Below are 25663 nucleotides of genomic sequence, written 5' to 3'. Positions count from 1 at the left end.
ATGTTGGGGTCACTAGGTATCTGAGGAAATGGGAGAAGATGGGGTGTATTCACTCAGTTGGGCCTAGCAAACCTCTCTCCTGTTGCCACATCCTGGCTCATTTTATCTCATCCCCACAGTGTGGAGGGTGATGCCCCAGGCAGTGACCTGAGCACAGCGGTTGATAGTCCTGGGAGCCAACCCCCCTACCGACTGAGCCAGCTGCCCCCCACCAGCAGCCACATGGGGGGCCCCCCTGCTGGGGTGGGCCTTCCTTGGGCTCAGAGGGCACGCCTCCAGCCGGCCAGTGTCGCCCTGAGGAAGCAGGAGGAGGAGGAGATAAAGCGCTCCAAGGCCCTGTCAGACAGCTATGAACTCTCCACAGACCTGCAGGACAAGAAGGTGCAGAAGAGATACTCTGGTTGCAAATGGGAGTGGTATGCAGAGAGCTAAAAGAGGGGGTTGGGGTGTGGTACTTGAGGGTGGTATTCATGAAGGGACACTAAGGCTGGAACTGGAGAAGACTGGCTCCAGGACCTGTCATTGTACAGGTGACTCACATTCACTGCACATGCACTAAGTCTCCTAGTCACTTAGCAAACATTATTGTACTCCAATAATGGGGTCCAAAAGATGAATGAGACCTGCATCCAGCCTTCAAAGACATGGAATCTAAGGGGGGGGGCACACACATTTAACAGTTTCACAGTGTGGTGCAATACACTGTCTAGAGGGGCTCTCGGGAGGGAGGGAGGGAGGAAGGGAGGAAGGGGGGACAATATACAAGATTGCAGAAAAATAGAGCCTGGAAGAGCAATTATCAACACATTGGTTAAGGCTATGCCTAGATGTTTGGACTGCTGATGAATCCTCCCTCAACCCCTCCTGTCTTTCCTTCCTTCCTGCTTTTCTTTTACTCTGATTCTCTTTCTTCTTTCAACTACTACTACTCATTTAGTGTTTCTTTCACTTGTTTTGGTTTCTCTAAGCTTTTTCTGATTTGAAATAATATGTTTCCTTTTTTCTCTTGTGATTGTATATATCTTGGGACTATACGTGAGAAAACACTGGGCACAGAGCCTATCATGACTTCCAGCACTTAGTTGTGACTTGCATGGGGTATGGTTGAGGATCAAGGCCACGAGGCTCTGGCAACTTTCTGAACTTGTTCCTCTGACAGGTGGAAATGCTGGAGAGGAAGTATGGGGGCTCCTTCCTGAGCCGAAGGGCTGCCAGGACCATCCAGACAGCCTTTCGCCAGTATCGTATGAATAAGAACTTTGAGCGGCTGCGCAGCTCAGCTTCAGAGAGCCGCATGTCCCGCCGCATCATCTTGTCCAACATGCGGATGCAGTTCTCTTTTGAGGAGTACGAAAAAGCACAGAACCCTGCATACTTCGAGGGCAAGCCTGCCTCACTGGATGAGGGTGCCATGGCTGGTGCCCGGAGCCACCGGCTTGAACGGGGTCTCCCCTATGGAGGCTCCTGTGGTGGGGGCATCGATGGTGGTGGAAGTTCAGTCACCACATCTGGCGAGTTTTCTAATGACATCACAGAGCTCGAGGACTCCTTCTCCAAACAGGTCAGGAGCCCTGAAAGGGGCTTTTCTTCTCCATTCCCAGGCTCTGGCTGCTTTTACTGTTTTTTATCTATTTTCCAAACTGCAAGAATTTGCACTCCTGAGCACTTAATAGCAAGAATAGCAGCGATTTTAATTGACACTTTGAGAGTGATGAGAATTGTTAACATGAGAAAATTACAGCTGAGTGTATACCTATAATTGAAGCACTGACAGGACTGAGGCAGAAGGATTAAGAACACCTATTAAAAAAAAAAGGCACCAAAACAAACAAACCAAAAAACAAATGAACAAAAAACCCTAAGGCAGACATGTAGCTTAGTAGTAGAACACTTGCCTAGCATGTACCAGACCCTGTGTTTCATCTCCAGCACTGTTAGGGGGAAAAATGCATTGCTAAAACAAGCATGTTAGAATATGGATGCATAGGGCCAGTAAGATGGCTTAGTGGGGGAAGGCACTTGCTGCCAAGCTTGATGACCTAGAATCCACACTATGTAAGGAGAGAACAGATCATTTATTTTAATTATTTTATTTTTATGTTTGTGTATTTCTGTGTGTATGCCAGGTATGTACAGTTGCCCAAAGAAGCTAGAAAAGGATGTCAAGTCCCCAGGAGCTAGTGTTGAAGGCAGTTAAAGGCATCTGGCATGGGTGCTGGGAACCAAACTCAAATCTGCTGCAAGAGCGGTATATATTCTTAACCACTGAGCCATCTCTCCAGTCCATAAAAATATAAAAAGATTTGTTTATTTTCTTTTATATGTTTGGGTGTTTTGCCTAATTGTATGTATGTGTACCTGTTGCATTCAAAAGAGGGTGTCTGATCCCATGAAACTGGAATTATGAATGATTGTGAGCCACCCATGGGTGCTGGGAACTGACTTGGGTCCTGTGAAAGAGTAACAAGTGCTCTTAACTGCTGTGCTGCTAGTTTTATGTCAACTTGACAGACAGAGTCATTTTAGAAGAGGAAACCTTAGTTGAGAAAATGCCCATGTTAGATTGGCCCATGGGCAAGCCTGTGGTGAATTTTCTTGGTTGATTGATGTGGGAGGGTCCAGCTCACATCAATCAGAGGTGGGCTGTGCCACCCCTGGCTGGTGGTCCTGGGTGCTATAAGAAAGCATATTGAGCCAGGTGGTGGTGGCACATGCCTTTAATCCCAGTACTCATGAGGCAGAGGCAGAGGCAGAGGCAGAGGCAGGCAGATCTCTGAGTTCAAGACAAACCTAGCCTTCAGAGTGAGTTCCAGGACAGCCAGGGCTAAACAGAGAAATCCTGTCTTAAAAAAACAAAATGTAAACAAAACAAACAAAAGAAAAAGAGAAAGGAAGGAAAGAAAGAAAGAAAGAAAGAAAGAAAGAAAGAAAGAAAGAAAGCAGGTTGAGCCAACCATGGGGAGCAAGCCAGTAAGCAGCACTCCTTCATGGCTTTTATATCAGTCCTGTCTCCAGGTTCCTGCCTTGAGTTTCTGGCCTGACTTCCCTGTATGATGTAAAATTAAATAAACAAGTTACATTCAGTCATAGTTTTATCAAAGCAATAGAAAGCCTAACTAAAATAGAAATTGGTACAAGGTTCATGGGACATTGCTGTGAGAGACCTGGACCATGTTTTGGGGATGATTATGGAAGGACTTTGAAACTTTGGGCTAGAAAAGTAATAACAGATGAGACAATTCTCCAGTCCTGGGAAATGATTCTTGAAAGTTTTCCTTTCACCTGTGCATATGTACTGTGACATACAAGCACATGTGCAGACACATGCACATGAGTACACACACACACACACACACACACACACACACACACACACACACACAACTCAATAAAGAAATAAAAATATGAATATGTAGAACAAATAGGAAAACAAAAAGTCCCCACTGTTTGAAACTTGATATAATAGCAAATAAATGCTTTACTAACAGATAATGAGCACCTGCTGGATGCCAGGTACTCTGTATGCTTCACAACAGATCTGTAAGGCAGAGTATTTTCCTCATTTCATAAAGGAGGAGACGGTGGCTGAGGCTTGTGCTCTGCTCCATATTCTCCAGGATCTCCCAGTCTGGTAGACGGTAGAGGACATACAGGTGCATGGCCATATCCTAAAACAGAATGTGTTCAGAAACAGCAGGGATTCTAGGAGGACCAGAGAAGTTTCTTGGAGAAAACAGCATTGTAACTAGGCCTTACAGGACTGAAAAGATGTAGCTAGTTAGAGATGTTGAAGATGGCATTGTTTGCCCAGGCATTGATTGCATCAGCAAAAACATGCAATGATAGGAATGGGCATGGCAGTGAGTAGAATGCGAGGTTGTTCTAAGCTGAGGCTATTTTCGCATGGCTCCCTGGGTGAAAATCCCACTTGTGCCATTTCATAGCCATATGACTGCCAGCAAATGGTTTCACCATTTGATCAGCAACAGGGAGAGAAAGCTTTCTTTTCAGTGCTGTTTTGGAGCTGTTGTGAAGATGCATTTCGACTAGGTAACATGTATGAAAGCACCTGGTATTTGGTAATGGCTAAGTGAGTTGTTTTTTGGTAGAAATTGTTGAATGAATGAAACCTTAGAAAAGAAGAAATCACTGTGATCTAAACTCTGTTATCTGACCCTATCATTGGTCTAGCATGCTTCTCTGAGGCTAGTTAAAAGATGGAAGGAAGGAAAGAAGTAATGAAGGGAATATCTGTAGCATCCAGCCATTCATTTATATGATCATTAAGCATCTTTCCTGTGTCAAGCGGTAGCTGATCTAAAATAGAAGCTGAGCTTGTACCTATTCCTCAAGGGAAGAATAGAGACTAGGAGAATACCATCTGATGAAAGAACCAGGTCTGATCCTAGCACTCTGTGCTAAGTCAGATGTGGGGGAAATATATTATTTACCAATTTCTGTACAGCAAACTACCCCCAAATTTAGTAACTTCAAACTGACCTTAGGGTCCAGTGAGATGGCTCAAATAGGTAAAGGGACTTGCTGTGCAAGCCTGGTGACCTGAATTCAATCCCTGAAACCTTTGTGAAGGTAGAAAGAGAGGACCCAGTGATGCCAAGTTGTCCTCTGACCTTTACACAATGCTGTGGCTTATGTACTTACACCCACACATCATGTGCTCACAGACACAGTAATAATAAATTTGAAATCAAATTAAAAACAAACCTGACATTAGAACAAAGAAACAAACTATCTATTTTTATTTGAACAGAGTTGTTCAAATTTGATCAGCAACAGGGAGAGAAAGCTTTCTTTTCAGTGCTGTTTTGGAGCTGTTGTGAAGATGCATTTCGACTAGGTAACATGTATGAAAGCACCTGGTATTTGGTAATGGCTAAGTGAGTTGTTTTTTGGTAGAAATTGTTGAATGAATGAAACCTTAGAAAAGAAGAAATCACTGTGATCTAAACTCTGTTATCTGACCCTATCATTGGTCTAGCATGCTTCTCTGAGGCTAGTTAAAAGATGGAAGGAAGGAAAGAAGTAATGAAGGGAATATCTGTAGCATCCAGCCATTCATTTATATGATCATTAAGCATCTTTCCTGTGTCAAGCGGTAGCTGATCTAAAATAGAAGCTGAGCTTGTACCTATTCCTCAAGGGAAGAATAGAGACTAGGAGAATACCATCTGATGAAAGAACCAGGTCTGATCCTAGCACTCTGTGCTAAGTCAGATGTGGGGGAAATATATTATTTACCAATTTCTGTACAGCAAACTACCCCCAAATTTAGTAACTTCAAACTGACCTTAGGGTCCAGTGAGATGGCTCAAATAGGTAAAGGGACTTGCTGTGCAAGCCTGGTGACCTGAATTCAATCCCTGAAACCTTTGTGAAGGTAGAAAGAGAGGACCCAGTGATGCCAAGTTGTCCTCTGACCTTTACACAATGCTGTGGCTTATGTACTTACACCCACACATCATGTGCTCACAGACACAGTAATAATAAATTTGAAATCAAATTAAAAACAAACCTGACATTAGAACAAAGAAACAAACTATCTATTTTTATTTGAACAGAGTTGTTCAAATTTGATCAGCAACAGGGAGAGAAAGCTTTCTTTTCAGTGCTGTTTTGGAGCTGTTGTGAAGATGCATTTCGACTAGGTAACATGTATGAAAGCACCTGGTATTTGGTAATGGCTAAGTGAGTTGTTTTTTGGTAGAAATTGTTGAATGAATGAAACCTTAGAAAAGAAGAAATCACTGTGATCTAAACTCTGTTATCTGACCCTATCATTGGTCTAGCATGCTTCTCTGAGGCAAGTTAAAAGATGGAAGGAAGGAAAGAAGTAATGAAGGGAATATCTGTAGGCTGGCCTCAAACTTGAGGTCCTTTTAGCTGAGCCTCTGGAGTGCTATAATTACAGGTGTGCACCACACACTCACAACAACAAACATTAATTATGCAGTTTCTGAGGGCCAGGAAGCTGTGAGAGGCATGGCTGAATGATTCTGCTTCCGGGTCTCTCAGGAGACTGCTGTCAAGCTGTGTAGGACACAGTCTCAGAAGACTGGACTGGGCTGGCAGGTTAACTCCTTTTTTGGCAGTTCTTCTCCCTTAAGACTGTTCACAGTGTGGCTTCCCTTAGGCAAGGGTTGCAAAGGAGTACAAGTCAAAGGGAGCTTTCAAGACAGAATTTGCAGTATTTGACAGTGTCATTCCAGAAACGACATACCTTCATTTCTACCCTGTGTTATGGGCCAAACAGACCAACTCTAGTGTAGTGGGCATCGAAGATTATGAATACCAGTAGGAAGAGATCGTTAGGAGCCAGTTTGGAAGCGAGGTATACAGGGAGGTATAGTTCAGATTCTCAAGAGTAAATATTATGGATTTCCTAAGAGATATTTACACAGAGAGCTCTGGGAGGAAGCTGAGATTGGGGTTTTCCCTGGATGGAAGTTGAGATGGTATGACAGAGGTAAGAGTGTGGCTTGAATCAGGGAGGAGGTAGTATTTGACTTGGGTTGATACGGAGATGGACATACTGGAGTGTCTGGGAAGGCATCTTGTCGTTTAGTCCTAGCCTCTGTGAACTTGCAGTGACTGACTCCCTGGGAGGTATTTTGTAAATTGTTAAGAAGCTATGGAACAACAGACAATGAACCCAATGGCATTTTTGTAGCTTTCTTATCTCATAATGCTTTGCTTGGGATTTTTTTTTTTTTTTTTTTTTTTTTTGGTTTTTCGAGACAGGGTTTCCCTGTGTAGCTTTGGAGCCTATCCTGGCACTCGCTCTGGAGACCAGCCTGGCCTTGAACTCACAGAGATCCGCCTACGTCTGCCTCCTGAGTGCTGGGATTAAAGGCATGCACCACCAACACCCGGCTGTATGTTATGGTTTCTGATTTTGTGTTTTTATGGGATTTTGATTGTGTGTGTGTGTGTGTGTGTGTTTCTTGTGCTTTTTCTTTGTTTTATTATTATTATTTTTCTGGTTTGATTTTTGTTTTCTAAAGAGAGAAAGAAGGCATGGAGTTGGGTAGTTAGGGAGGATCTGGGAGGAGTTGGGGAGGGGAAACTGTGATCAGAATATGCTGTATGAAAATAAATTTATTTCCGATAAAAATATACATACATATATAAAAATAATAAGGGGCTGGAGAGCTGGCAGGTTTGAATCCCAGAGCCCACATGGTGGCTCTAAAACTCCAGTTTCAGAGGATTTGGTACCCTTTTCTGACACCAGGCACGTGTGGTATACAGACATAAATTCAGGCAAAATGCCCATACCCACAAACATAAATAAATAGATAAATAATTTGAGAGTTTAAAATAAAGAACATATGAACAGGGGGGATGATGATGACACAGACACCTGCTTTCTTGGCTGACCTACCAGGAAGCTTTCCCTCCTTCCCTTCCCTTCTTCTCTCCTTCTGATCCTTGTACCATTCCTCCCGTCATCATTCCTCCCTTTCCTTCTTCAACTTCACTGTGTACAGGTTAAGTCTCTGGCTGAATCCATCGATGAAGCCCTGAACTGCCACCCATCAGGGCCTATGTCTGAAGAACCAGGGTCAGCCCAGCTGGAGAAGCGGGAATCAAAGGAACATCAAGAGGACAGCTCAGCCACATCCTTCAGTGACCTTCCCCTCTACTTGGATGACCCAGTTCCTCCTCCATCACCTGAGCGAATGCCCAGCGCAGAGCCCCCACCCCAGGCCCGCCCTGAATTCTGGGCACCAGCTCCCCTCCCACCAGTTCCTCCACCGATGCCACCAGGGACCCGGGAAGATGGTAGCCGTGAGGAGGGCACTCGAAGGGGTCCTGGGTGCTTGGAATGCCGGGATTTCCGGCTCCGGGCTGCGCACCTTCCCCTCCTTACCATTGAGCCTCCCAGTGACAGTTCTGTAGACCTGAGTGACCGCTCAGATCGCGGCTCTGTCCACCGCCAGCTGGTGTATGAGGCTGATGGCTGCAGCCCCCATGGGACCCTGAAGCACAAGGGGCCACCAGGCAGGGCCCCAATCCCACACCGCCACTACCCTGCCCCTGAGGGTCCAGCTCCAGCCCCACCAGGGCCCCTGCCACCAGCCCCCAATAGTGGCACTGGGCCTAGTGGTGTGGCTGGAGGTCGGAGGTTGGGAAAATGTGAGGCAGCAGGTGAGAACTCTGATGGTGGAGACAATGAGAGCCTTGAGAGCTCCAGCAACTCCAATGAGACCATCAACTGCAGCTCTGGCTCCTCTTCTCGGGATAGCCTGAGGGAACCTCCAGCCACTGGCCTGTGCAAGCAGACTTACCAGAGGGAAACAAGGCACAGCTGGGACTCACCAGCCTTCAACAATGATGTGGTCCAGAGGCGGCATTACAGAATTGGCCTCAACCTCTTTAATAAGTATGTGCTGTCAGTTCTAGCCTCCTTACCTCTTCCCACCCTGCATGGATACCTCGTTTTAGGACCTGGATCCAAGCAGTGACCTTGGTTCTGCCATCCTGTCATTTGGTGAAATGGTATTTCTTCCCAGATGGTCAAGGATGAGGACTAGGTGGCCAAAGATGGATGCAGTGGTTCACACTTGGAAATCTTAGCACTCAGTAAACTTTAGTCAAAGGGATTGTCACAAGTTAGAAGACAGCCTGGGCTCTGTTGTGAGCACCAGGCCAGCCTAGGCTACAGAGTAAGACACTGTCTCAAAAAAATTAATCAAACTAAGAAATAAAGGTGCAAACACAGAGTTGCAGAATAGAGAGGCTCCCAGTGTGCCTGAGTTCGGGTCCTAGGGCTTTCAATATCTGTGTGTATGCTCTTGAGCAAGATGGCAAGATGTTCCTGCAAAATGGCTTCCAGGTGTTGTCGTCCCTATACCCCCTCTTTCAGAGGAGAGGCAATCTAGAATATAAAAGACTGAAAACAAGGACCCCGAATCTGCCTTTGTTCACTCATTGTGTAGACTTAGGTAACTTGTGTTCCTTCTTTGGGCTTCAATTTTTTTCATCTTTCTGTAAATAGGGTTGTGTATTTGGCGGCAGTCTGGTGTGACTAACGGTGACTAAGCTCTTTCTAGGTGCCTGGTCCTGTGCCAGGTGCTTAGGAATGGGGGTGAGAGTGTGGCATTTGATTAGAAAATAATTAGAAAACATAAGATGTAATTAGAAAACATTAGATATAATGGAAGGCATTTGATGTAATGCCTCACATCTTTATAGTTTGTCAAACACTGCCACCTATATTTAATTTCCACAGTAACTCAGCAAGGCTGGTGGTAATGTTCTTATTTTAGAGATAAGGAACTAAGACCCACAGACGTAAAAGAGGCTAGCCAAAGCCATACAGTTTGAAAGTGATTGGTTAGAGACTCCTAGGACATTCAAGTCCAAACTTCCAAACTCTAGTTTCATGGGGGTCCTAAGTCATTCAAAGTTCTGCATATGGGATAATTCCAAGCCAGATTTTGTTGACCTCACTCTCTGAAAAGATTGGCAACACCTTATCTGAAGAAACAACCACAGAGGCTGGGTAGGATGTAGGACATGGAACAAAGTGACCACTTCTTCCTGTCCTAAGAGTCCTAAAAAGGAGTCTTGGTCTAGAGCTCAGGCCTTTCCTCAAGGCTCTCTGATGGTTGCTGGGACTATCCTGGCAGAGAGTAGGCTCCCATTTCAATATTTATTTTCTCCCGACCGTGGTATGCCTCCAGTAAAAGAGGAAATTAGTGAGGATGCCTTGGAATTTTGAAACTCTGTGCAACGGGCAAGTAGTTTCTTATTGTGCTGTGGTGTTTTTATCTGTACCCTGAAGGAATTGGACCACATTAGAGATCCTCGGCTCTCTGAAGCCTTGGTTAGTGGGGCCCCAAATCAGTTCTAGAAACGAACCAGGTGCAGTTCTAGAGGAACAACTATGTCACCTACCTCTTCTTTTTCTGCAGGAAGCCAGAGAAGGGTATCCAGTATTTGATCGAGCGAGGTTTCCTGTCAGACACTCCTGTGGGGGTGGCTCACTTCATCCTGGAGCGGAAAGGCCTGAGCCGGCAGATGATAGGGGAATTTCTGGGGAACCGGCAGAAGCAGTTCAACAGAGATGTGTTGGAGTGAGGACCCCAACATGGGGCAGGCGGGCTAGGGATTCCTGGAAAAGGAAGGCAGGAGGGAGGAAGGGGGCAGTTCATGTTTTTTCCTCAGATAAACTTTTTAAAACAAGATGAATAGATTTCCCTGTTCCCATAGTCCTCTGCTCCTAAAGGGTCTTATGTCTCTTGACTCTATTCCTAAAGCCTTCTAAGAGTGGTTCTCCGCAGGGCATGCTCATCTAGTAGTTTGCTTTGGGCCTCAGTTTCCCATCACTGAAATGAATAGATTAATGAAAAGCACTCCTAGTGCCTTGAGTTTTCTTATTTCAGCCTCAAATGTTCTGTTCTCAGGTGTTACAGGTTCAAAGTTTGGGAGCATGTCATTGGGAGTGTTGGGTTGCTTGTGCGAGTGGGTGGGTCAGTGGTTTGAGTAGAGAAACGAAGAGGCCACTACCCACCCTGCTTCTTGACTTTTCAGCTGTGTGGTGGATGAGATGGACTTCTCCTCTATGGATTTGGATGATGCACTCAGGAAGTTCCAATCTCATATTCGAGTTCAGGGTGAGGCCCAGAAAGTGGAGCGACTCATTGAAGCCTTCAGGTGTGCCTGCTTCCCACTCCTGAAGCCGCCCCATTCTCCTTTGGGGCCCTATTTCCACAGGGCGCTTCTCTGAGCATTTTAATTTTCACCATGAAACAGAAATGAAGGTCCGGTGTGGTGAGGGAAGAGGCAGGAGGATCTCTGGGTTTGAGGCCAGCCTGGTCTACAGAGTGAGTTCCAGGACAGCCAGGGCTCCATTGAGAGACCCTGTCTCAAAGAAACAAAAGAAAACAAAAACTAACCAACCAAGCAAAAATCCAGAAATGATAAATCTCACCTTGAGAGGCATTTATGAGGTTCAGAGGTAGTGAATATAAAGTGTCTAGCTCTAGCAACTGAGATACAGGCATATTAGTAAGCTACAACATCAGTAGTAAATGGTGACATTCGTGGATCTGTGTGTGTAAATCAGTGATAGATCATTTGCCTGTTGCATGACTATGAGTCTTTGGTTTCTATGCACAGTGCTGGAAAAAAAGACTATCATTCTATGAGGTGGATGCTTCTATTGCTATTTCCATTTTGTAGATGACAAATCTGAAGTCCAGGGACATTAGAGTAATTTAGCAGAACCAGGATTTGAACTCGAGTGTATCTAATGCCATGATATCTATGCTCAGCTGTAAATGCTTTGAAGATCAAACAGAGCTGGGTCTAAGTCTTGCTCCACCCCTTGGGAGCATTTACAGGAGAGATGGAGGAATTGCTGAGAACTCATTTCCCATTATGGGAGAAAGACTTACTTTGCAGCCATATGATCTGTTTTCACCCCAGCTTTAACATTCACCAGCTCTATTGCCTGGGCAAGTTGCCTCACCACTCTGAGCCTTAGTTACATCCTGTGTGAAATAGGACTGCTTGGGAGTTGGAGGTGTGGTTCAGTGGTAGAGCATATGCTTAGCATGCTCAAGGCCCAAGGTTCAATCCCCACCACTACAAACCAAAGAAATAGGGAAATAGCAGTCTTTCAGTGGTGTGATCAACTGCCTGACAGTGTACATGAGTCTCCTGGGAAAGCTCCTAGAAGGTATTTATGACTTTTTCATGGTAGTATCAGGGAAATTGAGGAGGAAAGACTCCGAATACTAAGGGAGTGTTTCTTGAAGGAAAGGGTTTATGATGGCAACCTGGGCAAATGGTGGGTAGGTGGAGATTGCTGGCACCTAAGTCTAGACTTGACCCTTGTTGTCTCACAGCCAGCGGTACTGTGTCTGTAACCCTGCCCTTGTACGCCAGTTCCGGAACCCAGACACCATATTCATCCTTGCTTTTGCCATCATCCTCCTCAATACGGACATGTACAGCCCCAGTGTCAAGGCTGAACGCAAGATGAAACTGGATGACTTCATTAAGAACCTGAGAGGTGACAAAAAATTCCCATCTATTTTTCTTGCCCGTCATCAGAGAAAAGAAACGGGGGTGGGGATGGGAGTAGGGTGAGAGAGATCCCAGATGTCCTTATAAATTAGCCTTCAATGCTGTCACTTTATCTCATGGCTGGATGTCCCCAGGTCGTTCACTTGTTAATTCACTCAAATAGTTATTTGCCACAGCCGGGCGTTGGTGGAGCATGCCTTTAATCCCAGCACTCGGGAGGCAGAGGCAGGAGAAGCTCTGTGAGTTCGAGACCAGCCTGGTCTACAAGAGCTAGTTCCAGGATAGTCTCCAAAGCCACGGAGAAACCGTACCTCGAAAAAAAAATTAGTTATTTGCCAGGCTGTGTGGGTAGCTCAGTAGCAGAGTGCTTAACTACCATGTGCAAGGCTCTGAGTTTGATTTCCAGAACTGCAAAGAAAAACCACTTGTTTATCCATGTACTCACTCTCAGACCAGCTATTTACTAAGTATTGGCTCAAGTTGAGAGTTTGTCTCAAAAAACAAAGCAAAATTATCCTCGCTTTTAAACTATTTCACTCAGTTATCCTTTCATCCATTTCTTATTATGGCTTTTCTTGTCTTTTCTGTTTACAACCAGAAAGACTCATTTGATTACTCTGAATACCTTTCCCTCCATTCATTTATTCATTCAACCAACCAGTCAGCCAGTTGACACCTACCGAATGCTAAATGTGTACCAAGTAAAATGAGTACCGAGGCCAATGGAGGGGAGTCGCTGTAGTCTCTGTTCTTAGAGATCTTCCAGCTTGAGGGAAAGATTGACATGTAGTGCCTAGATAACCACGCTAAGACAGAAAGTGAACATCGATTGTCAAAGAGGCCAAAAGACAACCTAAGCTCAAAGGAAGGAGAGCTTACCTCCTACTGCTTCCCAGAGGACTTGTATTTTAAGGTGAGCCTTGAAGATGACAGACTAAAAATAGAGGAGGGCTTACCCAGCAGAAAGAACAACAGAGGCCCAGACAGACAAGACTGTGAAAATGTTTAGAGAACAACTGAGATGAGGTGGATGAACACTTGGGAAGGTCAGATGGGTCCGCTATCGGAGGTCCTGCAATTGCAGATAAATGATGTTACTTTGATCTTTTCTTTTGGTTTATTGTAGCAATGTCAAGCCCTAGATCTCAACCGAAGAGCAGCCTACTAAATTGGCACAGATACTGTGATTATTTCAAAAGAAATGAAAGAAGGGAAATAGAGATAAGGAAAACAAAGCAAAGTTGCCGACTGTCATAATTTACGTAGTTGAAGGCTTTAAGCTGTCTGGCAGCCAAGTTAAAAAAAGAAGGCAGTAGGGAGAAGAATGTACTTTTAGCACTTGTGCATGGAAGAAATATGGTATTTCCAAAGGAGAAGTCACTTTTTCTTAGCAGAGGCTTTAAAGAGAAGAGTAAGAAGGTTTCACTCAGCATAGTCAAGAGTGAAGAAAGATGGTGGACTTAAGAAGAGGAAGTCAGATTGGAGGGAACCCAGAGCTGTTTCCCTTAATCTTGCCATTATTCATTCATCCATATACGATATATACAGTCAGTCCTCCATACCTGTGGGTTCTTCATCAGTGAATTCAGCCATCTGTAGACATCTGGAAAAAACCTTGTGTCTGTACTGAATATTGCAAACTTTTTTCTTGTCATTATCCCAAATAATATAGGAAAACCAATGTTTACATAGCATTAGCATTGCAGTAGATATAAGTATATACAGATTATTTAAAGTAACAAGAGAATTATGTAGGTTATATGAAATACCACCCCATTTTACAAGACCAACACCTCAGCATTTGGCAACTGTTTTTGACTGTCCTATTTTATATATGAGATATGAGCCTTTGGGTATTGATGGAAGATCTTGGAACCAATCTCCTATGGGTATGGAGGGAAGAGAGAGAGAGAGAGAGAGAGAGAGAGAGAGAGAGAGAGAGAGAGAGAGAGAGAGAGAGAGAGACTATATATTTCCTCCAGTTATTGAATAAATAAGCAAACAAGCAAATGAAAGTAATACATGCTTATTTTAGGAATGTGTGGCATGAGGCTATATTTCAGCAACAGCCTGTACTTAATATTCATGAGACCCCTGGGTTTAATGTTCAGCACTGCCAAAAATTATTTTCCTTACATTTATACATTTATTTGTTTATCTATTGGTGTGTGTGTGTGTGTGTGTGTGTGTGTGTGTGTGTGTGTGTGTGTGTGTGTGTGTGCGCGCGCGCGCGCACATGCATGTGCGTGCAGTGCATGTGTGTGTTATGTGTGAGTGCACACATGCCATGCTGTTCATGTGGCGGTCAGAGGATGGATGACTTGCAGGAGTTGCTTCTCTTCTTCCACCATGTAGGTTCTGGGGATGGAACTGAAACCATCAGACTTAGCAGCAGGCACCCTTACCTGCTTAGTCATCTTTCTGGCCCTCATGTAGTTTATTATCTTACTCTTTTCACTTAACTTGATACAAGGATTTTCTCACAGTATTGAAATATTTTGGTAAACATCAAGTTTATAGAAAAGTTTCCTTTACTTAGTTATTTGTCTGTTGTTAGAAATTAAGCTGTTTCAGAATTTCTCCACAAATAGCACCAAGTGAAACATTCTTTGACATCAAGCTCACATGTATTTCTGAATAATTCCTTAGGATAGATTCTTTGGAAGGGAATTGATGGGTTTGGGTATTTAGGGTTCTGCCAGATTAGTTTCTGAAACTGTTACATCAGTGTACATGCCAAATCCCTCAGATTTTTGCTAACTCTGGATAGTAAAGTAATATTCCCAGTTGAGAGAGCAAAAAATAGCCAGGTGTGGTGGCACACTTCTTTAATCATAGCATTTAGGAAGTAGACGAAAATGGAATAAAAAGAAAGAAAGAAACAAAGGAAGAAAGAAACAAAGACAGAGAAAGTGGTCGGGGATAGGAGTGGTGGCTCAGCAGTTAAAAGCACTGGCTGCTCTTCCAGAGGATCCCGGTTCAATTCCCAACACCCACATGGTGGCTTGCAACTGTCTGTAACTACTGTTCCAGGGGATCCAATACCCTCCTCTGACCTCTAAAGACAGCAGGCCAACATGGTACAGAAACATATATGCAGACAAAATACATTTATAAAGATAAATAAATAGATCTTAAAAAAAAAAACAAAGAAAACCATGGAAGGTAAAAAGCAGTACCTGATTGTCTTAATTACAGTGTGTGGTAAGTTGTTTAGACAAAATCCCTACCCTGGCTAAAAAAGCATTTGGCTGTTTTGTTGAAAGGCACCTTCCCTGTCCCACTCATAACTAAAAGGCCAAGAATACCCACTGTTTTTGTTGTTGTTTTTGGTAAGGTTCATGCTGGGTATGGGATGTTATGGAGACCCTCCCCTACTGCCTACTCTTCATACTGACATGACATATTCCTATGTTACACTTTCCACGTAGGGGTTGACAATGGTGAAGACATTCCCCGAGACCTCTTGGTAGGCATCTACCAGCGCATTCAAGGCCGTGAACTGCGGACCAATGATGACCATGTGTCCCAGGTGCAGGCTGTGGAGCGCATGATTGTTGGCAAGAAACCGGTGAGTGCCTGGGGAGGGGACACTGTTGTGTGGTAAGTCACTCTCCTGAACCCCAACCCCAGATTCCTCTTATCTGTAAAATGAAGTAGAAGATAGTATATTCCTTAAGGATCATGGGAGATTCCCCATGTAAATACATACAGTATATTGCAAAGTTTATATAGTAGGTGCTGTATAAATATTTTCTTCTCATCTGTGGTTTTGTCTGTCCATCTCAAGTAAGGAGATTAAAGCTAATATTTGCTAAGAAACAGATACATTTTGGCCAACAGACATTTATGGATGCCTTACCCCTGATCCCAGCATTTTACTGGAATCCAGACACATAGATGTGAATCAGGTACAATTTCTGTCTTTAGGGACACTCAAAGATTAGTGATGTTCCAAGGCAAAGACACAAATAATACTTCTGCCTCGTGGACTAATTTAGAGGAACAGAAATCAGGGAGAGGCCATTTTAAATTAGCCAAGGGAAGTCAGAAAGACTTCTTGGAAAATAACTCTGGAATTGTGATTTGAAAGAGAGGCAAAATATGGCCATGCAAAGCCAGGCAGGAAAGGCATTTCAGACAGAGGGTGCTAGCAAGACAAAGACAAAGTGGCAGAAAAGCTTAAAGGACTTACTTGTTTATATTCTTTGTGTCAGGGTGACAGATAGGTATCAGGTGTACATTTTGCCTTGTTAAGGTACCAGAGGCCTGACACTGATGGGATGGCCTTGCTGACACCTATTTTCCATTTCTTTTTTTTTATTTTTTTGGTTTTTCGAGACAAGGTTTCTCTGTGTAGCTTTGGAGCCTATCCTGGCACTCACTCTGGAGACCAGGCTGGCCTCGAACTCACAGAGGTCCACCTGCCTCTGCCTCCTGAGTGCTGGGATTAAAGGCGTGTGCCACCAACTCCCGGTTCCTATTTTCCATTTCTCTCCAGGTCCTGTCTCTTCCTCACCGTCGACTGGTTTGCTGCTGCCAGCTCTATGAGGTGCCAGATCCAAACCGCCCCCAAAGGCTGGGACTGCATCAGCGGGAGGTTTTCCTCTTCAATGACCTCCTTGTGGTATGATCATTGGGAAGAAGGAAATGGGAGGGAGATAACACAACTGCTTGCTCTAATGCAAACCATGGTATGTGGAGTGTGATTGATACAGTGCTCCAGCATGCCATTTACATGGTCTCCAGTGAGGCATAGCCCTTCTCTGCCCCTCCTTTTGCTTCATTTCGATGTAGGGACAGCCGCACAAGGGCAGACAATGTGAGGATCAGGGGGAAATGATGGACATATAATCTGGGAAGTGGTAGGAAATGTCCCTGCCCACCACAATAGCACAGAGGGTTGTGAACAGTAGCACAGAGGCCCGTGAACCTTATACTTGTCTTGATGTTGGAAGTGATTAAACAAAGCACATCACTGGTACAGAGATACAGACCTTTTAGTGATGGGATTCGTTGAATTCTGTGGGTTAGAAGGGATTTTCAGGATTTCCTGGGCAAGAGCCATTCTTCAATATAGCTTAGCCCTGACTGCTAGAATCGTTGTGGGGGGTTCGGAGGGGGAGGTGGGTTTGTTTTTATTTTTGTTTTATTTTTCTAATACAGGGTCTCATTGTGTATCTCTGGCTGTCCTGGAATGCACTATGTAGACCAGGCTAGTCTCAAACTCATAAAAATCCATCAGCCTCTGCCTCTGCCCCTGCCTCTGGAATGCTAGGATTAAAGGCACGAACTGCCACACCAGGCTAGAATCTGCCCCTGATAAGGTTCTCCTCCTACTCTACATTCTCCACTGTTTCTTGGGATCACAAACAACAACTAATTCCCCTCTGTTCTGATTTGAGGGATTTGAGAACAGCAATCCTGTTCCTTCCTTGGTCTTCTCGCCTTCACATTAGGGTTTCTCAGTCTTGGCACTGTTCATATTTTGATACAGACAGTTCTTTCTTGCAGGGGCCTGTCTTGTGCACTGTAGTCTTTTAGCACCACGCTGGGATACCTACTAGAAGCCAACAGCAAGCCTTCAACCCAAAAAAAATGTGTTCTCCAGAGAAAAGCAAAAAGAGAGAGAGAGAGAAGGAGGGGTGGGAGAGGGAGAGAGCATCTTCAGGGAAGAAAAGGTGGAGGGAACAAAAGAAAGCAATATCTTTTCTGGCCATTGTGCTGTATCCTGTGGCAGCTGGGGTCAAAATCCTCTCCAGTTGAAAATCACCACTTGAAACAAAATGCCTCAACATCCTCTCCAAACTTCAGTTGCTTGCTTCATGAAATAGTGTTAGCTAGCCCTTATCTCCTAGAGCTGTCAAGAAAAAGAACTAAAAAGTCAGTGCCCAACAATACGGTTCTGGTTCTGTAGTAGTTCCTTAGCATATGCAAGAATCTGGGTTCCATTCCCAGCACTACAAAAGGGGGAAGAGATAGTCACACCTTAAATCAGATGTGCCTGGCCCACACAGGTGCCCTAGTAGATACCCTTCATTTACTGACACCCCTCTGTGTGAAGCTCTATGTTAGCTACTGAGTGAGTACATGGAGATAAACGAGACTTAGTCCTTGTTCTCAGGGACTCACAACCCAAAGGACCTAAAATATGTTTTGCAACATGGTGATACAGCCCTGTAATGTAAGCATTTGGGAGGGGGAGGCAAAAGGAACATGAAGCTAAGGTCAGACTGGGCTTCAAGATGGAGACCTTATCTCAACCACCAAACCAAGAAGTGTTTGACACCATTGTGCACTGTAGCCAATGTAAAATCAAACATTTATTTTAAGAGTCATTTGTAGGTGGGACGGGGGAGGGGGGGGTCTCAAAAAACAAACAAACAAAAAGAGTCATTTGTAGAGGATGAGCTGTAGTTTAGCAATAGAGTACTTGTCTGGCCCCAGGGTTTCATCCCCATCATACAAAATAAATGAAATAAAATAGCTACTTGCAGATTGTCCGAGCTTATGTTAGTGTAGAATCCAGAATGCCTAAATACTTGATAAAGACTTTGGGTTGGTGACAGGTTGTTAATCCTGTTTGAAGGCTAGGCAGAAGTTGCTGTAGCTCTGAATGGTGGAGGTGAGAGAACCTGTGGGACAGCAGGGGGCCATCATGTATTCACAACTACTATAGAGTCTAACAAGGGAAAAGGTATAGAACCGGCACCCTGGAAGCTCAGAAGATAGGAACAGAAGTCTATGTGAGGTATTAGGACAGGCTTCCTGGAGGGCCAGGCATTCGTTTAGTTCCTTTAAAAGTCACATGCCTGTGTATGCTCATGATGTCACAAGCTTGCATTTTCTCCACCTCTCCGTTCCTCAAGTTTCAGTTCTCCCTTGTGGGTATACGTGTTCATGTGTATATATCTGTTACTGGAAATAGGTGGGGAAGGTGGTTACTAGAAATGGGTACCACTTGGAAATTCCCCACCCTAAACCCTGCCTCTTATCTTTTTCCCACCCTTCTTTGCCAAAGGTCACCAAAATTTTCCAGAAGAAGAAGATCTTGGTGACATACAGCTTCCGACAGTCCTTTCCCCTGGTGGAAATGCACATGCAGCTCTTCCAGAATTCATGTGAGTCCCCTCTTGAACCCTAGCATGTGTCCCAGGGTGTATCAGAGCCCATGCGCATCCTTCATCTACACTAGCTTCTAGCCTTTCAAGTCCTCTACAATTGGGTTAAAGTCTCCAAAGTATCTTCTTGTCCAAGGATGAAAGGAAGACTAGAATGGAGTATGATTTGGGTGTGGTTTCTGGAGAACATGGAACAGCAATGTTTGATGTGTTCCTTAGTGAGCAGATGTGGCAGTCACACTGTGCTTTGAAGTACTGAACTGAGAAGAGCATGATTGGATATCATTCAAGAGAGCAGAGTCATTGTGTGAGGCAGAGGTACAAAGGGAAAGGTTTCTAGAAAGCAGTTCAGAATTCTGTTTGCTTTTACACCCTGCAGTCTGGGATAAGGTTGCCAGGGCTACCAGGAGTCTGAGGCAAAGGGAAACCACTGAAGATGCTTGATCACAAAAGAGGCATTTCAGAGTTGGATGTTACTGGAATGATTTCCAAAGTGGACAGGGTGATGTGTAGGACAGTATTTGAGAGGCAGAGACAGAAAAGTTACTTGATCCCAGGAATTTGAGACTAGCCAAATAGGATGACTCTGTCTCAGAGATGCTTGGCAGCAATGGGGAGTGGGTTGTATCATTTCTCAGTTTCTTGTCTTAGCCACTTTGCTTCAAACCTGACAGAAATACCCAGCTTCTGGACACTTTGCATGTGGGTGACAGTTGTATATCTTGGTCTGTTTGTGGGGTTCCTGGCAGTGGGACCAGGATCTATCCCTGATGCATGAGCTGGCTTTTTGGAGCTCATTCCCAATGGTGGAATGCCATACTCAGCCTTGATGCACATGGGAGGGGCTTGATCCTGCCTCAACTTAATGTGCCACGCTTTATTGACCCCCCATGGGAGGCCTTACCTTTTCTGAGGAGTAGATTGGGGGTGGGTTGGGGGTAGAGGGGGGAAGTAGGAGGGGAGAGGGGAACTGTGGTTGGTATGTAAAATAAGAAAATAAATAAAAGTAATTAAAAGAAAGAAATACCCAGCTTTTCTGTCTGCTCTCATTGCTGCAGATTATCAGTTTGGGATCAAGCTATTGTCTGCGGTACCTGGAGGGGAACGAAAAGTCCTCATCATCTTCAATGCTCCTAGCCTCCAAGACAGGCTGCGCTTTACCTCTGACCTGCGGGAGTCTATTGCTGAAGTGCAGGAGATGGAGAAGTACCGTGTGGAATGTGAGTAGCTACAGTCATGTAGCTACTCCTGTCATGATACAATGTTCCACAGACACCAAAAATCCTATATTCTGAGTTAAGGGCCAGCTTGCCCAACCTTCCTACCCCTCATTCTAGGAACCCTTCAGCTTCTAGGAGCCCATTGCTTCCTAACCCCAGATGATTCCAGTCATTGTGAGTCTATGCTGTGGCCTCCACAGCCACCCTCTAATCATGAGCCAACTCTTCCTTCTGTTGCATGGTATCAAGGAGAAGACTCAGGGCATAGGAGATAGGACTGTAGCTTCATACTTCATGTTTGCTATTTGTTATCTGGGCAAACTTGGGTGAGTTCCATGGCCCTCTGAACCCTTTGTTCAGATGAAACCGGGATAAAGAAATCTTCATGGAGTTTGACAAGGAGCCAGACACAGTGGTTGCACACCTGTAATCTCAGTACTGGGGAGGCTGGGGCAGGAAGATTTGAAGTTCCCAGACCAGCCGTGGCTATGTAGTGAGTCTCTCACAAAGAGAGGGGAGGAAGAGAAAAAGGAAGAGGAGAGGAGAAGTTGAAGATGAAGGAAAGGAAGAGAGAAGAGACCAGTGCATCCATGGTGTCCAATAATACCATTCACTATCTCCTCTCCTCAGTATCAGCTCCTGAGCTGAGGTCCAGCTCAATAACCAGGGCCTACGCCAAGTGTTTTCGATCATAGACGATGGAAAATAGTGATTTTTATCTCATTCTTCCTGATGCCCTCCAGGTTTTCTCTTTTCTAAGCTAAGCAGTCACAGTTAAGTAACATGGCATCGAGGAGGAAGAAGGCAGAGAGAAACAGAAGCAGTAGTCAGTTCCTTAATAGGTCTTCAGGAAGGCGCATTATCAGTTTAGTAGAGTCCTGGAACCCCTGGGGGAATAGAAGGCAGGAGATCAGCCATATAAAGATAAGGAGAGGCCCACTAGACCAGTTTTCCTGACCTCATTGGAGGTATGGGGGCCAGGAGAGCAGGATAGACCTGCTTGTAGAATGTTTGCTTTACCGATTTCAACTGTCCTACCGTGAGCAGACTCTGACTTGTCAAGTTCTCAGGTTCTTTTTCTGCAATGTAGATGATGCTCATAATGTGGAATGAGAGGGATCAAGTGTGTGCTGTCCCCAGCATCCTGTCTGGCACATAATAGAGGGTTTGATTCCCATCAGTTTCCTGCCCTTGCTGTTCCAAGAGCTCCTCTGCTATGAAGCAAGGCATCTGAAAACTGAGTGAACTTTGAAAGGACTGTCTTTCTCCATAGGCTAGAAGGGCCTTCCCATCCTTACTGTGAGCCATCTGTTGTAAAGCTCTTGTTTAAAGGGCAGGGGTGAGCCTGGCATTGGTGGCGCACGCCTTTAATCCCAGCACTCGAGAGGCAGAGGCAGGTGGATCTTTGTGAGTTTGAGGCCAGCCTTGTCTATAAAGTGAGTTCCAGGGCAGTCTGCAAAGCTACACAGAGAAACCCTATCTCAAAATAAATAAATAAGTGGCAGGAGTGATTAGGGAGGCCTGTCTACAATAGGGTAAAGAAAAGGGAGCAGGAAGTGTAGGCACCTATACTTTCAGGGAGGAAAGAAAAAGAAGGGTTAGGTGGCATAGGGTGAGCTAGGCACCTAAGGAGCTTTGAAGATAGAATTGCAGTTTGGGGGGGTACTAATAGAGGGGTGGGAGTGGGGCAGGAAGCTTGGGGAGCAGAAGGAGGGAGGAAAAGTGAGGAAGGCTGTTAGTCTATCAGGTGGGTTCTTAGTGTTATTCCTGATCTTTCCCCATTTTCTCCACTGCTACCCAGCGGAGCTGGAGAAGCAGAAAGGTATGATGCGGCCTAATGCCTCACAGCCTGGAGGAGCCAAGGACTCAGTGAATGGGACTCTGGCCCGCAGTAGTCTGGAGGACACTTATGGGGCAGGCGATGGGCTCAAGCGGGGTGCACTCAGTAGTTCCCTGCGAGACCTCTCTGATGCAGGTAAGTGCTCTGGGCCCCTGCCCTGACTGGGGAGATGCGGGACCAGGTGTCCTTTTTGCCTCCTGTCACTGGCTGTTAGCCTTCCTCCATCACACACACACACACACACACACACACACACACACACACACCCTTCCTTCAGAGCCCTGGGCACTATGTCACAGGGGGCCTGGTAGCCAGGTCAGAACAGGTGGGGCCCAGGGTTTCTGCCAGGGAGTATAAAGTGGGGCCACAGACTCAGCCCCTCTCCTCTTTTCCCTCTTCTGTCTCTCCTTTACTGCCTCTCCTCCATATTTTCCTCCTCTCTTTCCTCCTTCTCAACCTCTCCTCCTCCCTACCTCCCCCTCTTCAATGGGGGAGAGGGGTAAAGGGGTGTTTGTCCCTGGGAGGGACCTAGGCCTGGTGCCCAGCTCTGGAGCCCAGCAGGGTGGGGAGGGAGGGTTGCTGCTCTGACGCTGGGCTCCTTGCTTGTGGGTGCAGGGAAGCGGGGGCGGCGTAACAGCGTGGGATCGCTGGACAGCACCATCGAAGTAAGTGTCCGCTCCTGCCCCACTCATTTTCTGCATGAGCCCCGCCCTGGCCATGGAGCCCCAGAGGAGGAGGGGACCTGTTGCCTACCCCTCTTCCGTGCTGGGAACCATATGGCTGACTCTCCCAGCCAACCACTTTCTCCATCTGTCCTCAACTCTGTCTGTCCTCACTCTGCCTGTCTCTCAGTCTGTCTTCCACTCTCCCATGCCCCTTCTTAACCCCAGGGCCAACTCCAAATAGGGATGCCCTTGGACTTGGGCCTCAAGAAACGTTAACCTCCAAATCCTGCTCTTTGACCCTGAGCGAGTTACTCTGCCTTTCTAGGCCTAACATTTTCTTGGCCTGAGAAATGGTCATGAGAAGGAGGTCCTACTGATTCTTCCTCTGCCCTCTGAGGTTCAACTGAGGTAGTGGATGTGGCAACAGAGCTGGGGAGCAGAGCTGGCCACAAATACAGGACTGCTGTTTGGTTTTTGCTGTTACTTTGGGAATCCCTGTTGTTCCAGCTTCAGGGACAGGGGTGGAGTTTAGGGTTGGGGGTTTAGGATATTTAGACTGGCCTGACTTCCCCCCCTCCCCCCTTTCAGGGGTCTGTTATTAGCAGTCCACGCCCTCACCAGAGGATGCCACCTCCGCCCCCACCCCCGCCGCCAGAGGAGTACAAGAGCCAGAGGCCAGTCTCGAACTCCTCATCTTTCCTGGGCTCCCTATTTGGAAGCAAGAGAGGCAAAGGGCCCTTCCAGATGCCACCACCGCCAACAGGCCAGGCCTCTGCCTCGTCTTCATCTGCTTCCTCCACCCACCACCACCATCACCACCACCACCATGGTCACAGCCATGGTGGCATGGGGGTGCTACCTGATGGGCAGTCCAAGCTCCAGGCCCTGCATGCCCAGTATTGCCAAGGACCGGGCCCTGCCCCACCACCCTACCTCCCACCCCAGCAACCCCCTCTGCCTCCACCCCCTCAGCAGCCTCCACCCTTGCCCCAGCTGGGCTCCATTCCACCACCACCTGCCTCAGCCCCACCTGTGGGGCCACATCGACACTTCCATGCCCATGGCCCAGTTCCAGGACCCCAGCATTATACCTTGGGCCGGCCAGGGAGAGCCCCAAGACGAGGGACTGGAGGACACCCTCAGTTTGCTCCACATGGCCGCCATCCCTTGCACCAGCCCACATCCCCATTACCCCTGTACAGTCCTGCTCCACAGCACCCTCCTGCCCATAAACAGGGCCCCAAGCACTTCATCTTCAGTCACCACCCACAGATGATGCCAGCAGCAGGTGCAGCTGGGGGCCCTGGCTCCCGGCCACCAGGGGGATCCTACTCCCACCCTCACCACCCCCAGTCACCACTGTCACCACACTCACCCATCCCACCTCACCCCTCCTACCCACCCCTGCCCCCACCCTCACCTCACACCCCACATTCACCCCTACCACCCACCTCCCCCCATGGCCCACTGCACGCCTCTGGGCCCCCTGGCACGGCTAATCCACCCAGTGCAAACCCCAAGGCCAAGCCAAGCCGGATCAGCACTGTGGTCTGAGGAATGGGATGAGTGTCCTGGGGAACAGGATAGTCTGGGGAAATCCACGGGAGAGGGACTTTGCCCCCTCTCTTCTTCCTCAGTTTTTTCTAAATATATATACACTCAGCAGTGTCCTTTTTTCCACTTCCTCCACACCTCCAGACCCTTCTTTCAACCCCTGGCAGTTGTCATGGGGTTTCCTTCTGGATCGGAGGGCCCTTGCCACTTGCAGCCTGTACTTAGGGCACTACAGTGCTGGGAAGTGGTAAGGGCCTCTCCGCAGTCCTTGTCCTCCGTTTCCTGTCTTCCTCTTCTCTTTCTTGTCCCTGGAGGTCTAGTGGGTGGCCTCAGACCTCTGGGCAAATGTGAGCTTCCTTGCAAGCTGGTGGAGAAGGCAGGCTTCTGGAGCTGTGGGGGTGAAGGCTTCCCTGGAGCTCCTCTGGCTGTGTGGGGCTAGGAGAGAGCTCTGTAGAGCTGTGGCCAAACCTCAGGGCCTAGCCACACACCTCCATGTGTCTTTCTGCCTGCTGGAGGACACAGACTTCCGTGCACTCTGTGGGTGGAACCCTGCTTGTGCTGGCCCCTCACTGAGGGCACTGCTTCCTCTCTTGAGCCAGTCTGTGTGTGCCCTCTCTCCTAATAAGCCCCAGCCCAGACCTCTTTGGCTTCAGGAACTTGCCTTGCCCTCTGCAATGTTCTTATCCTGATCAAAGTCTTTTTTTTTTTTTTTTTTTTTGGAGGTGGCGGGGGGCTCAGGTCTGGGATGAGAAGGGTACTACCCTCCCTCACCCATATTGCATGCCCCCCATTCCTTCTACTTTCCCCACCTACATCTGAAGACAATGCACTTTACAGATATCACCCACACATATCACACTGGGGCAGGGCACCCAGCATCAGCCCTGGGGAAAGACTCCCAGAGGATCACCCTGAGCCCAAGATGTCCTTCCTGAGGCAGAGATCGAAGCCATCAGAGCTGGGGCTGCGAGCCAGAATGCCCAAGCCCCTCTTGTTCATCAAAATCTCCACTGCCTCGCCAGTCCTTTCACAGCCCTGTTTATTTATTATAAATATATTTTTTACAAGTCCCAACTCCTCTTCTTGCCCTATACATCCAGCTCCTTTCACAGTCCCTGCCTTCTTCTCCCTTGTCCAGTATGGGCTGCAGTACAGACAGACAGAAGGACCCTCTATGTCAAAGGGTCCCCGGGGCTTGGGGTTGTG

At 46.5% G+C, this 25663-nt stretch overlaps 1 protein-coding gene across 5 annotated transcripts in view; it reads left to right on the top strand.

Annotated features, from left to right (window-relative positions):
* Positions 1-25173, top strand: part of LOC100762612 (IQ motif and Sec7 domain ArfGEF 2) — an 82963-nt gene extending 57790 nt beyond the window's left edge. For 4 of the 5 annotated variants that reach the window (XM_035449975.1, XM_035449976.1, XM_035449978.1 and 1 more), the window contains 12 exons: positions 120-381; positions 1160-1561; positions 7509-8404; positions 9939-10100; positions 10558-10680; positions 11877-12043; positions 15489-15628; positions 16559-16684; positions 19079-19178; positions 20237-20398; positions 22200-22373; positions 23492-23634. In XM_035449975.1, the coding sequence (XP_035305866.1) occupies positions 120-381; positions 1160-1561; positions 7509-8404; positions 9939-10100; positions 10558-10680; positions 11877-12043; positions 15489-15628; positions 16559-16684; positions 19079-19178; positions 20237-20398; positions 22200-22373; positions 23492-23505 (2728 nt within the window). In that variant the 3' untranslated portion in view covers positions 23506-23634. Of the gene's footprint in view, positions 1-119; positions 382-1159; positions 1562-7508; positions 8405-9938; positions 10101-10557; positions 10681-11876; positions 12044-15488; positions 15629-16558; positions 16685-19078; positions 19179-20236; positions 20399-22199; positions 22374-22853; positions 22904-23491 lie in introns of all 5 variants that reach the window. The other variant, XM_027432142.2, reaches the window with a different exon arrangement.
* Positions 25174-25663: the final 490 nt, after the last annotated feature.

The sequence above is a fragment of the Cricetulus griseus genome, chromosome X (assembly GCF_003668045.3).
Source record: "Cricetulus griseus strain 17A/GY chromosome X, alternate assembly CriGri-PICRH-1.0, whole genome shotgun sequence".
Taxonomy (NCBI): domain Eukaryota; kingdom Metazoa; phylum Chordata; class Mammalia; order Rodentia; family Cricetidae; genus Cricetulus; species Cricetulus griseus.
This window is presented reverse-complemented; position numbering and strand designations above follow the sequence as displayed.